The following is a 14,553-nucleotide window of genomic DNA, read 5'->3' on the forward strand; positions in this document are numbered from 1 at the left end:
AACAAGGTGCAGCTTCATAGAATGCAGCCCAGGAGCTGCAGAAGGGGAGACTAGGTTCAATACTAAAAAAACTGGTGATAGGTTCCCTTTAAACTCCAACCACCAACAGGAAGGACGTCCTTTCCATAGTCGAGAATGTCCCTCGAGAGAAAGAGCAATATGCTCCTCCTCTCATTCCAGAACCACATTGTGTGTATTCCACCTCTGCAAGCTTTACCCTCATAAGTACATTCACAAAAAATTAGGAGACGATGCTCTTTTCTCGGTAGTTATTACCATCAATTACAAGACAGAGTAGAAACAGTAAAATCTTTTTATTGCATTTATTTAACACATCAAGCAATGCAGCAATCTCAAGAAGACTTTCAGCATTCCCTCGTACCATGACAGTAACATTTACCACTGGATGCAGTGCAAAGCCAATAAAAGTGAAGTAAATGTCTTAGGAAATAATCTGTTGGCATCACTTGTAATAACAGTAAATACCCAAACAGCCAGGTTGTATCTGTACAGTTGTATTGTAGTACTGTTCTCATATTTATTGATATTTGACTTATACTTGATCAGTCCATTGCTTTTACATCATGCAGATATGTTTTAATAAATTATCCCTGATTTGATTGACTGATACACATGGCCACATATTAACGGGGTATTCTCAAGTTTGGAAGTTATCCCTTATCCCCTACAGTGTATAGGAGATTACTTCCCAATCTCTGGTGCCATAACCCCTATCTATCCCAAGGACTTGGGTTTTTGAAGAGCCCCATGTAAATGGGGTGGTGGTCGATCATGCACACTGCCTCTTAATTCATTGTTATTGGAGTGTTGAAGACCACATCTACGGTGGTTTCATTAAGAGTGACTGGAGCCCTGGAGCATGATCGACCACTGCTTTGTTCATATGGGGCTCTTCAGAACCACAGTTCTTGGTATTGGTGGTTCTTGTGAGAGGTCAGACCACAAGTGACCAAGAAGATAATAGAGAATAACTTCCAAACTTGAGAGTACCCCTTCTGAAAAAAGATATATATTTGTGTTTCTTCTTCTGAGGGATCCGCTATTACACCATACTAGTCAACTCTTTGTAATGTTCTGGAGGTTACCAGAGAAAAAATAGGGCTCGTGGATTCCAAAGGAGTTGCAAAATCTCCAAAGAATCTCTACATTCCTTCCGAAACAAGCTTTTTTCGGAAGAATTTCTAAGCCTGGCGCCTTTTTGGGTTGTCCATTTGCACTTTGAAGTGGCATGGAACGGATGAAAGGTGCTTGATCTTTGTAAAAAGTTCTAGCAGCACGCTTTGTGTGCCCTATTCAAGGTTATCATGGACACTATTAGAAACTATGTTACTAGAGTTGGGCAAATAGATTTGCAGGACCCTAGGCCATGTTGGCAGTCCTTAGACACTGGATCAAAGCCCTGTGAAATTGCTACTCCTTGTGGCATCTACAGTACCTTTTTTTATTGAGCCAAAAGACTTGCAGTACCTTAGTACAGCAGCCACGTCGGTAGTCCTTGGCCTCTGGAACAAAGCAAGTCAAACCTGCATGCCCGGCACCTCTTTTGACTAGCAGGCTGTGATAACATTGTCCCAAAATGTAATGATGACGAGAGGTAACGGGGATGCTGCAAGTGGTAGCAGGTTGGCAGGCAATGGTTGGGAAGCCATATAGACTACCAATGTAGGAGCTGGATGAGGGTACTTACTGCACATCTTTCTGCACAACTCTACTGGACAGCCAATGCAAAAAGTTGGTATGTATATATTACACTCATAATTTTACCAGGTAAATCAAGATTTTTTTCGGTAGGTCGTAGAGATGGTGCAATCAATTCGCAAGGCACAGTCCAGCTGCCACGTGCTTATTCTGTGGCTGCCAGAAGGGAGCCCTGTGAACCCCTTCTTACCTGACGGCATTCTCAACTCATCTTTTGATTAGCCGGCTTGACGAGAAGTCACATGTGCGTCACACCACCATCAATGAGGTCACACCCGGCCAGCTAATCAAAAAGAAGAAGCCTAGACGCTGGCGGTTGGAGGTGATTCTCAAGGCTCGTATAGGGCGTCCACGGATTACTGATGCATCGATTTGCACAATCTCTAGTAGGTACATTATATCATGTTGTGGTTACCGTAATATACACTCATTATATAATACTGATAGAAAATGCTGTGCTTTTATACAAGTCATGACAAAATAAATAATCTGAGGATATGGCCTGTATATTTCATTGTATTTTTTTCCACTTTAAAGCAGCAGAATAGAGGTGAAGTTTCATTAGAAATAGTGACTGTAATTAATAATTATGGGTTATTTACATCTGATTCGTAAGCAAGGAAGTCAACTCAGAAGTCTTGTGGTTGGCATGTGTCCGCATTTTCTATGAATTATCTAATTTTATCAGAAAACACAAATATGGAGAAGGAAGCAGAAGAATGTGATAATTATCTAAGTTAGAAATAAAAATCTGTAATGTAAAAGAGCAAATGTGTCTAGAGCGGAACAAAAAAAACCCCCAAATTTAGACCATGGCAGTGGCTTTCGATAAGACTTTGTACATGTCACCAGGTGAAAACTTCTTCTTTATGAGGCAGAAGTACTTAATTATTTATCTCAGAGGCAACTGTCCACAAGTTTAACCAGCCCTTAAGATGGTACAGATGATCTTGACATAAAGCCTATAAAGAACTATACTATCCACATGAGAGCAAGTTAGCAAAGGTTTAAAGAAGACCTTTTACTGGAATTTATTTTTTTTTTGCTGAAACTGATTAGCTCATCCTATGGGCGTATCTCCACTGATTCGGAAACAGTTTTTCTTTTTCTTCTGTGCCATTCCGTTCCAAAGTTATGCCTGTAATAATAGGGTACATTTTCCCTTCACCCAACTGGGAGTGTATCACAGAGCTTGTTTGTGGGTGTGGTCATGTTTTGATTGGCTATTGTCAAAGGAGAATAAGCAAATGGCCACAGAGAAATTCTGTGGTACACGCCCAGTTGGTTGAAGGGAAAATTTGCACCATTATTCCACAGGGGCATAACTTTGGAACAGAGGGTCACAGAAGAAAAATAAAAAATGTTCCAGAATCAGTGGAACGGCGCCATTCCATTCTAAAGTTATGCCCTTAGGTAATAATGGTGTAAATTTTCCCTTCACCCAACTAGAAGTATACCACAGAGCTTCTTTGTGGGTGTGATGATGTTTTGATTGGCTATCATCAAAGGAAAATTAGCAAATGGCCACAGAGACATTTTGTGGTATACGCCCAGTTGGTTGAAGGGAAAACTTGCACCATTATTCCGTGGGGGCATAACTTTGGAACGGAGGGGCTCCGAAGAAAAAGAATTCTGTTCCAGAATCAGTGGAGCAGCGGCAATTGGAGGAGGTACTCAGATTAAGTAAAAAAAAAGAATCCAAGAAAAGGTTATCTATAAGTAATTCACCAAATGGCTATGGAAAGATTGTAGATGGGAAAACAGACACACCAGCCAGCACTACGATGAAGAGCCCATTTTGATCTTTACTATGGGTCCACCTCTTCTTTGTAAGCCACTGCCCGGCCAGCATTTGATTTATATCCTGAGATCGTAAATCGAAAACCAAGTTACAGTCTCAATACTCTTTGCGAGGGTCGTGTAAAGCCTTCCTTATTCCTTAAGGCACTTCATGAAAGTCAGTAGAGGAGCTCTCGTGTTGACACACACCTATCTTAAACATAAATGGGCTTTAAAATTTGCAGAGCGCCATAGAAATCCAACCAAGACCAAGTGAAAATCTGGATTCTGAATGATCGTCCATATCCGTTGTTAATGTTCCATGGCTCCTTAGCTCTTGAGTGGATTTTAGTTCTCAACTGTTCGAACAGTATGTCCAAGGTGTCCACCATTATTAACCTATATAATTTTACACACAAAAACTATAGTCACCTCACAGCTACTCCTAACGCTAATGTAGAACAGCGCATAAAAAATATTCCCACACATTTAAATATTATTCTCTATAGATCTCTAGCAGCAAATAGAAATATGCAGGAACAAGGAAGGTGGATAGTGCTTGGAAGGGATCTCAGTGTCTTGACCCAAGGGTCCTTCTTGAGGCACGGGTCCTTCTTGAGCCTGTTGACATGCATCTAATATATTTCCACATATCTCTCTCCATATGTGTCAAGTGTGAAGTTTTCTTTAATACTGAAGAGTTTGTGATAAGCTTTGCTGTCCAGATTTTCTTTGGCCCCATCAGTTCAACTGATCTGACACTTCTCCTTTTTGCTCAGCTTCCTCCTCCTCTGCTCAAGACTTCTTTCTATGAGTTCATCTTCCTCTACAGCCCTGATAAAAAAACCAAAACATATATTACCAAACCCAATGTCACCATGGTTGAAATACTTGTTTTATGAGTATTTTCAGATGATATTTAAAGGCACAGATACATACTTTCTCTCCTTGATATGTAGATCTCTCACCAGACCATCTCGCTGGTCTACAAGAGATACGAGCTCTTCAAGTAAGAGCTTTTCCCTCCGCTTCTGAGCTTCACTTTTTAGGCATTCTGGAGAAAAGATAATGAAACAAAAATATAAACCATAAACTCAATCATGTAGGATTCGCATTAGTATAATTTTGCTATTTGTGGACCTACATAATTTTTTATTCCTCCAGGTATAGGGCAGCTGGGTTATAAAAATAGATTTGAAAGGTTTTTATGAAAAGTTAAAGATGTTGGCCACTACTTTACATTAATGGCCTATCCATGGTGTCGGCGGCAGCAGGCGGCCGGAAATGCTCAGTTCCGGAGTTGCTCCGTCTTCTGACAGGGGCCGGTGTCGGGCACTGCACATTGGTGTCCTATTAATTTGAATGGGAGACGTATGTGCAGTGGTTATGTAAAAATTGATTCCTAATCTTAATTATAGACCATAAAGAGATTTGACCCTTAAAATACACTGATTCTGTACTTAAAGAAATTGTACGATGAAAAAAAGTTATCACTAATCCAGAGGATAGGTGATAACTTCATGATCGGTGGGGGTCTGACTGCTGGGATCCATACCGATCAGCAGAATGGGGCACATCTATCCCCTTGAAAATGGAACGGAAGTGCGCATGCTAAGGTTGTGCTCCATTCATTCCTCTGACTGCTGGGACCCATAAGGATCAGCAGAATGGGGCACTTTTATCCCCCTGAAAATGGAATGGAAGTGCGCATGCTCGAGCTGTGCTCCATTCATTCCCCTGACTGCTGTGACCCATACCGATCAGCAGGATGGGGCACATCTATTCCCTTGACAATGGAACGGAAGTGCACATGCTCGAGCTGTGCTCCATTCATTCCCCTGACTGCTGGGACTCATACTGATCAACAGAATAGGGCACATCTATCCTCTTGAAAATGGAACGGAAGTGCGCATGCTCGAGCTGTACTCCATTCATTCCTCAGACTGCTGGGATCCATAAGGATCAGCAGACTGGGGCACTATTATCCCCTGAAAATGAAACGGAAGTGCGCATGCTCGAGCTGTACTACATTAATTCCCCTGACTGCTGGGACCCATACCGATCAGCAGACTGGGGCACTATTATCCCCCTGAAAATGAAACGGAAGTGCGCATGCTCGAGCTGTGGTCCATTCATTCCCCTGACTGCTGGGACCCATGCCGATCAGCAGAATGGGGCACTTTTATCCCCCTGAAAATGAAACGGAAGTGCGCATGCTCGAGCTGTGCTCCATTCATTCCTTATGGGGCTGCCAAGTGCGCATGCTCGGCCTTTTCCGGCAGCCCCTTAGAGGATTAATTGAGTGGCGGTTGGATGATAACTTATTTTCACTGGACAACCCCTTTAAAGGGGAAATACTCATGCATCAAAAGGGAAGAATAACTGTGCTGCAGACAAGTTCACCGCTTCCCATCCAGATATATTCCCATATTCTGGTTGGTGGTCTCACCATCTGTACACAGCAATGCTCGCAGGTCTCTGCTTAAGAGTTCAAAACGCCTTTCCAAGTCTTGCTCTTCTGCCCTAAAAGAAGAAAATTAAGTGCCTCTTTAGGTAAATTTAAAGAAGTTGTCCAGTTACCAAAACTGATTTTTTTTTTCCTGATAAATCTTGCTAATATGTGCCCCTCAACACATCTATTATGATTTTTCAGCAAAATTACCTTTTATTGTGCACTAGCAGCACATGCTCATTGCTGGCTCCAGCTCTGATGGGGTTAATCTCTCCTCTGACTTCCTGTGTTCAGTTCCTACAAGTCCCAGAATTCTTTGTGGCTCTAGGGCGGTGTCTAGCTTATCTAACACACCCACTGTGTCTAACACCCCCACTCTCCTCTCCACCCAAAGCCTCCTCCCTGCCTCTTCCCTGTGTGGATGCACTGAGAGCAATCACACAGAGACATCTGAAGCTGCCAGCTCTGCACAGCCAGGGGAGGAAAGTGTGTGTGTGTGTGTGTGTGTGTGTGTGAGAGTGTGTGTGTGAGTGAGTGTGTGTGTGTGTGAGTGTGTGTGTGAGAGAGTGTGTGAGAGTGTGTGTGAGAGAGTGTGTGTGTGTGTGAGTGTGTGAGTGTGTGTGTGTGTGTGTGTGTACAGAAATTATGATTATTAGCCGGCGCAACATGTGAAAAAAATAATTGGGGAAAAAAAAGTGAGGGGGTGATGAGATTGCTTTTTTCCCTCTTGCCTAGTCTGTGTGAGTGTGTGTGTGTGAGTGAGAGTGTGTGTGTGAGTGTGTGTGTGTGAGAGAGTGTGTGTGTGTGAGTGTGTGTGTGTGTGTGTGTGTGAGTGTGTGTGAGAGTGTGTGTGAGAGAGAGTGTGTGTGTGAGAGTGTGTGTGTGTACAGAAATTATGATTATTAGCCGGCGCAACATGTGAAAAAAATAATTGGGGAAAAAAAAGTGACGGGGTGATGAGATTGCTTTTTTCCCCTCTTGCCTAGTCTGTGTGTCGTCCGTATCATCCGCAAACCGCATATGACCGGATCCTGTGGATTAAATGTGCAGCGCATGCAACCGTTATTTTACCGGATCCTTCTGCAGCGGGACACAGAATTTATCGGCCGGCGCTGGAGTCAGCTGACTCCTGATATCACAGCCCGCACACGCTGCAATGGCTGCAGGTGGGCTCATTCACATGACCGTTCCGTTTGTCCTGGTCAGTTCCTGTTTTTTTGCGGCCCCACAGACAGGACCATCTTTTCAATGTCTTTTGTGTAGGATCAGATGGCACACGGTAGCACTTCCATGTGCATCCGATCCTACAAAAAAAAAAAACATCGGATGCCGTATGTCCGCTCCGTTATTATGGAACATGTCCTATTCTGTTCCGTAATAACGAACCGTGACTCAATACAAGTCAATGGGTCCACAAAATTCCCAGAAGCAACGCGGAAAGACTTCCGTGTGACTTCTGTCGGGTGCCCGTGCAGTCAGTGTCCCGCTCCAGCCCCAGCCCTGCGGCTGCCCGCTCAGCAGTGTCAGCTGCGGCCCGCACTGCAGTGTCAGCAGCCACGGGGATGACAAGCGCTACCGTCAGGAGGTTAGTAAGTTCATTACCTACGGTGATGAAGTCCTGCCCTCCTGACGTCAGCGGTCGTCACTGCCTTCTATGCCCGCCGCTTGTCACATCACCTCTCGCTGTCGACCAGAGACTGTGACTAGTGGTGACATCACGGGCCGCTCGCGATACTTTGTTTGTGAAGGCGGCGGTCATTGAACTCGGTGACAGCGCTGCTGTCAGGAGTTCAGCGATCATCGCAGGTAATATACCTCACTAACCTCCTGATAGCAGCACTCGTCATGCACTGCAGTGACCTGGGCTGACCTATTGATGTTAGCTCAGGTCACTGCACGGCTCTCCCAGCAAATAGGGAACATACTGTTCTTCATTGACTGGGACATTGACTATGGTATGGATCATCGTGGGACCCCCTTGTATTACACCAGACCTGGATTTGTTTTTCTTTCTAATAAATTGGTGAAAGAGGGAATGTGTTGGGGAGTGTTTTTTCAAATAAAAATGTGTTTGTTGTCTATTTTTTTTTTTTTTATTACTGCCTGGGTTGGTGATGTCGGGCATCTGATACACGCCTGACATCACTAACTCCAGGGCTTGATGCCAGGTGACATTACACATCTGGTAGTAACCCCATATATTACCCCGTTTGCCACCGCACCAGGGCAACGGGATGAGCTGGGAAAAGCACCAGGACTGGTGCATCTAATGGATGCGCTACTTCTGGGGCGGCTGCAGCCTGCTATTTTTAGGCTGGGGAGTGTCCAATAATGGTGAACCTCCCTAGTCTGAGAATACCAGACCACAGCTGTCCGCTTTACCTTGGCTGGTGATCCAATTTCGGGGGACCCTGTGTTTTTTGTTTTAAATTATTTATTTAATTTAAAATAACAGCGTGGGGGGGCCTCTGTTTTGGATTACCAGCCAAGGTGAAGCTGCCAGCTGTGGTTTGCAGGCTGCAGCAGTTTGCTTTACCCTAGCTGGCTACAAAAGATAGGGGGACCGCATGTCATTTTTTTTAATTATTTATTTTTGGCTAAATACAAGACTAAGCACCTTAATGCCACATGAAAGTCACAAAAGGGTGCCAGCTTAGAATATGCATGGGGGTGGGACATTATATATGTCTTTCTCATCTATTTATCTATCTATCTATCCAGCCCTCTATTCATTCATTCATTCATTCATCTCTCTAGGCTGGGGCCACACGGGGATTACTGCGATCCCTTCGCATTACACTCGGCTCACGCTCAGTACAGCAGAGCTGAGTGTCATGCGTGTGTCCCTGCGACTGAGGTCCGACTGTGCGAGCAGACCTCAGCTGCGGAGGGCGGTCCGCCACTCGAGGGGTGGGCCAGCACTGAGGAGGGGTGGGAGGGATTTCTCTCCCTCTCTCCTCCGTAGTCCACCGATGTACCGCGAGTGCAGTGCGATTTTTCTCTCACCACATACACTTGAATGGGTAAAAGAGAGAGTCTTGCATTACAGTTGTAGCATGCTGCTATTGTTTTCTCGGTCCAATTAGGGCTGAGAAAATAATCACTTAAGTGCGCTAACACACAGACTAATATTGGTCCGAGTGGAATGTGATGTTTTATCGCACTCCACTCTCACTGTTTTTCTCGCCGTGTGGCTTAGACCTTACTTGTTCTGTGTCCCCCTGCATCCATCACAGTCCACGTGTGCAGGCTGGAGTTCAGCTGAGTTCAGATCAGCTGACTCCAGTGCTGGACTGAACTCAGGTGACCTCACAGCCCGTACACACTGCGATGGATGCAGGGGGACACAGAACAAATAATCGGCCGACACTGGAGTCATCTGATTACTTGGATGAATGAACAGTAAAATGCTCTGGTGCTCGATGGGCGAAGCCCATGCTGATTTTTTTTTTAAAAATTTCATTAAAAATAAAAAAACACAAAAAATCACATTGTTTGTGGGCTCCCGCTGCATTTTCTATTGCTAAGGGTAACCAAAGCAGCTACTGGCTGCTAGCCCCCGCTGCTTGGTGTTACTTTCACTGGCAATAGAAATCCAGGGAAGCATTTTTTTTTTTATAAAGGTTTTTCCCTGAAAACTTTTTTAAGAAAATGACGTGGGCTTCGCCATCTTTTTGTATGCTAGCCAGGTACAGCAGGCAGCTACGTGCTGCCCCCAACCCCCAGCTGCCTAGTTGTACCCGGCTGGGAACTAAAAATATAGAGAAGCCCTTTTTTTTCATGAATTTCATGAAATAATTAAAAAAAAAAAAAAATGATGTGGGCTTCGCCGAATTTTTGAGTCCAGCCAGGTACAACTAGGCAGCTGGGGATTGGAATCCGCAGTGCAGGGTGCCCAAACTTTCTGGGCCCCCCACTGCGAATTGCAGTCCACAGCTGCCCCAGAAAATGGCGCTTTCATGGAAGCGCCATCTTCAGGCGCTGTATCCAACTCTTCCAGTGGCCCTGGTGGCAGGTGGCACGCTGGGTAATAATTGGTTAATACCAGCTATGTTTTACCAGCTGGTATAAAGCCCAAGATTCTTAATGTCAGGCCAAGTTTGACCTGGCCATTAAGAATCTCCAACAAAGAGTTTAAAAAAAAAAAAAAGACATCACACAGAGAAATATACTTTATTAGAAATAAATACACAGACACAGAAGGGACTCCATGTTTATTACTCCCTCTCACCCCTCCACGATGGAGAGATTTCTGTACTGACCATGCCAGGAGAGAGCGAGGGGGGGGAGGAAAAGAGAGCGAGTGGGGGGAGGAAAAGAGAGCGAGGGGGGGAGGAAAAGAGAGCGAGGGGGGAGGAAAAGAGCAAGGGGGGGAGGAAAAGAGAGTGAGGGGGGAGGAAGAGAGAGCGAGGGGGGAGGAAAAGAGAGTGAGGGGGGAGGAAAAGAGAGCGAGGGGGGAGGAAAAGAGAGCGAGGGGGGGAGGAAAAGAGAGCGAGGGGGGAGGAAAAGAGAGTGGGGGGGAAGAGAGCGAGGGGGGAGGAAAAGAGAGCGAGGGGGGAAAGAGCGAGGGGGGGAAAGAGAGCGAGGGGGGGAAGGAAAGGAGAGCGAGGGGGGGAGGAAAAGAGAGCGAGGGGGGGGAAGGAAAAGAGAGCGAGGCTGGGAAGGAAAAGAGAGCGAGGGGGGAGGAAAAGAGAGCGAGGGGGGAAGGAAAAGAGAGCGAGGGGGGGAGGAGAGAGCGAGGGGGGGAGGAGAGAGCGAGGGGGGGAGAAGAGAGCGAGGGGGGGAGAAGAGAGCGAGGGGGGGGAGAAGAGAGCGAGGGGGGGGAGAGGAGAGCGAGGGGGGAAGGAAAAGAGAGCGAGGGGGGAAGGAAATGAGAGCGAGGGGGGAAGGAAAAGAGAGCGAGGGGGGGAGGAGAGAGCGAGGGGGGGAGGAGAGAGCGAGGGGGGGAGGAGAGAGCGAGGGGGGGAGAAGAGAGCGAGGGGGGGAGAAGAGAGCGGGAAAAGAGAGAGGGGGGGAGAAGAGTGTGGGGAAAGAAGAGAGGGGGGGCAGAGGTGCTCTGTCACCAACTGTCTCCACTCTGTGACTTGTGGTGCAGGTGACAGAGTGCAGACAGTTGGTCCCATGCAGCAGGACAGATGGCAGAGCACAGCGGTGACATGCCTGTCAGTGTCTTGCTGCGTCCTGCAGTGCTGCTGGGAGGAGCCCATGATCACACTGCCCGACACCGGCCGCTCTCCTGACATCGCAGCAGAGCGGGCAGGTGGAGAGTGTGATCAGATACTTACGTGACAGGGGGGATTTCAGCTGAAGAACCCCCCCCTGTACTGCACACTGGCGCCCTGTGCCTCACCATCTGCAGGTCGCTTAGCCGGCTCCACACTGACGTCCTCCGGCTCCTCCCCTCGATGCTGGGCTGTGACGTGCGGTAGTCACCGCCCACAGCCCTGTCACTCAATCTGAGTGGTGCCAGCCTCCTCTGACGTACCTGTCAAGTTTGAGAGCCTGGAACTTGCCGGGACGTCAGAGGATGCTGGCGGCCACAGCTCCAGGGGGTCATGTGACAGGCACTGAGCGTGCAGGATAGCGCCACTCAGTGCCAGAAATGGAAATACAAGCCAATGGAGAAAATACCTAGAATTGTAAGTAGAACTCCTACAGAAAATAAAAAAAATGGGTGAACCACCCCTTTAAAGGGTTTGTTCGGAGGATGTAAGTGAAAAAAACACTAGTGAAAAAAAATGTCAGCATGCATAATTCTCATCGATATAATAGAAAAGAATAGTGAATGTGATCACAGGAAATCAGGAAGCGTTCTTTCCCGTTGATCTTTGTACTACCTGCTCCTTTTAGATGGGCGTGCCATGGGACTTTTTCAGCCAATCAGTAGACACAGCTGGGACTAACACTTCACTATTAGAGGCTATGATTGGTTGAAGCAGTCACATATTGGTCAGCACTGAGCAGGAAGAGTAGAGACTGGCGGGGAACTTGGAAAGCCTTAGAGCTGGAGTGGTAGGGGATAAGGTTTTAAAAAGGTTTCCCACCTTTGGGGATTATTTAATTAATTGCATGTAAAATCGGAATGTATTAAAAATGTTGCACCACTTGGCTCTTACGGTCTCTTTGTTTTCCTGTGCATTCAACTTTGATGTGGTCTATGCTCATACATCATCTGCGAGGAGCTCAGAAAAAAGACAGGTGATGAAACAAACTCTCCATCAGACCATAAGAACGAGCTCACTGAAGTAATATCAGTTCACTCATTCTGCAGCCAACAATGAACAGCGCAGCACGGAGCCTCTAGGAGGCAGCTGTGCAACATTTTTAATGATCTCCAATTGTAAAAATGATTTTTAGCCCTGATTACACTTGGCGTAGTAAATTAAAAAAAAATAACAAATGTAGCTATTCTCCTACGCTGCGCGCTCTGGATGTCATCACCATTCAAAGCCAGTGTAAGCGTAGAGCATGCAGCATACTATAGCTTAATATGTTATTCTTTAATTTAGAAAGCCACCAGTAAAAAAAAAAAATAATAATAATATATTTGTCCCCAAAGATGGACATCCTCTTTAATCATTTTGAGAGATTTTTTTTTTTAATGATGAGCAAGCTCTGCACTGCTCAATATTCGATCAAGTATCAGGGTGATCAAGATGCTTGGTACTCGATTTCCCGCCTGGCATGTTCTCTAGCCTTCATTTTTCCAGAAGTGCATAACAGGAGGTTTGGGGACGAGAGAGAGAAGAGAGAAAAGAGAGAGAGGAGATATAGAGAAGAAACAGAGAGAAAGAAGAGAGAATAGAGGTAGAGAGAGAAGATATAGAGAAGAGAGCGAGAGAAAAGAAAAAAAGAGAATAGAGGTAGAGAAAATATAGAGAAGAAAGATAGAGAAAAGAAAGAAGAGAGATAGAGAAGATATAGAAAAGAAAGAGAGAAGAGAAAAAAGAGAGATGGAGAGAGGAGGAGATATAGAGAAGAAAGATAGAGAAGAGAAAGAAGAGAGAATAGAGGTAGAGAAAATATAGAGAAGAGAGAGAGAGAGAAGAGAAAGGAGGTTAGAGAGAGAAGATATAGAGAAGAAAGAAAGAAGAGAGGTAGAGAGAGAAGATATAGAAAAGAGAGCGAGAGAGATGACAAAAAAGAGAATAGAGGTAGAGAAAATATAGAGAAGAAAGAGAGGAGAAAGAAAAGAGAATAGAGGTAGAGAGAGAAGATATAGAGAAGAAAGAGATAGAGAAAGAGAGAGAGAAGATAGAGAAGAGAAAAAAAGAGATAGAGAAGACAGAGAAGAAAGAGAGAATAGAGGTAGAGCGAGAATATATAGAGAAGAAAGAAAGAGAGAATAGATATAGAGAGAATAGAGGTAGAGACGATATAGAGAAGAAAGAAAGAGAGAATAGATATAGAGAGAATAGAGGTAGAGACGATATAGAGAAGAAAGAAAGAGAGAATAGATATAGAGAGAATAGAGGTAGAGACGATATAGAGAAGAAAGAAAGAGAGAATAGATATAGAGAGAATAGAGGTAGAGACGATATAGAGAAGAAAGACTATAGAGAAGAGAAAGAAGAGAGATAGAGAGAAGATATAGAGAAGAAAGAAAGAGAAATAAGAGAGAATAGAGATAGAGAAGATATAGAGAAGAAAGAGAAAGAAGAGAGATAGAGAGAAGATATAGAGAAGAAAGACAGACAGAGGAGAGAGAATAGAGATAACGAGAAGAAAGAGAGAATAGAAAGAAGAGTTAGAGAGAAGATAGAGAAAAAAGAAAGAATAGAAATAGAGAAAGACGATAGAGAAGAAAGAAAGAGAGGAGAGACACTAATTGTATTTTGGTCCTGCTAATAAAGTATATTTAATTTGAGAAAGAAGAGAGACAAAAGAGAGAGAGAGAGAGAGAGAGATCTCATCCCGGTCCCTTTTCTTCTGGAAAAATGATAGACTTTCCCATTGACGTCCATATCCACATTACTCTAGTTGAGCCCGTCCAGGCGTCCGACCTGCCCAATTCCAGTACCGAGCACTCGCACATCTCAGTGCTCGCTCATCCCTAATTTATTGGTAACTATGGACAGTGCGTTTCATACAGGGGTGTGTAGTAGTAATGATGTAGCATGCATTTGCATCTCCAGAAAACCGGCCACTGTCCATAGTATTATGTTCCAGACATTTTCCCACCCTGCATGTAAATAAGATCACCCCTGTAAAGGTGCCATCATTTTTGCAGCTGTACTTGTGCACAGCATTATTAGTGCTTATCTGAGTCCCATCCATAATGTGCTGCTTGTTTTTCCATTACTCACATCAGCTGTAATTCATCCTGTCTCCGGATTAATGCATTTTTCTGATTCACCAGTGTAAACCATTCCTGGATTAACGTCTCCTCGGCTTCTTTGTCATTACCTGGGAATGAATATGGAGAGGCTGATAGTGCAATGTGTATTCATAGAGAAAGAATGAGGCTCTGCTGCCCCCTACTGGAGAAAGAAAATATTACACCTTTGGCTCTAGGCTTTGGTCTACCATGACTATTTTTTTACTTAAAAGAAAAAGGTTTTGGTACCGTGTTAGCCAGTTAAAAAATGATTGATTGCTCTCAG

The 14,553-nt window shown here is 44.8% G+C and overlaps 1 protein-coding gene across 4 annotated transcripts in view; it reads right to left on the reverse strand.

Moving 5' to 3' along the window:
- Positions 1-297: 297 nt before the first annotated feature.
- EHBP1L1 (EH domain binding protein 1 like 1) overlaps positions 298-14,553 on the reverse strand; it is a 99,421-nt gene continuing 85,165 nt past the window's right edge. For all 4 annotated transcript variants that reach the window (XM_075326214.1, XM_075326212.1, XM_075326213.1 and 1 more), the window contains 4 exons: positions 14,257-14,356; positions 5,948-6,021; positions 4,438-4,552; positions 298-4,332 (listed from right to left, as the gene is read on the reverse strand). In XM_075326214.1, coding sequence (XP_075182329.1) covers positions 4,245-4,332; positions 4,438-4,552; positions 5,948-6,021; positions 14,257-14,356 — 377 coding nt within the window. In that variant the 3' untranslated portion in view covers positions 298-4,244. The remainder of the gene's footprint in view (positions 4,333-4,437; positions 4,553-5,947; positions 6,022-14,256; positions 14,357-14,553) is intronic.

The sequence above is a fragment of the Anomaloglossus baeobatrachus genome, chromosome 10 (assembly GCF_048569485.1).
Source record: "Anomaloglossus baeobatrachus isolate aAnoBae1 chromosome 10, aAnoBae1.hap1, whole genome shotgun sequence".
Classification (NCBI taxonomy): Eukaryota; Metazoa; Chordata; class Amphibia; order Anura; family Aromobatidae; genus Anomaloglossus; species Anomaloglossus baeobatrachus.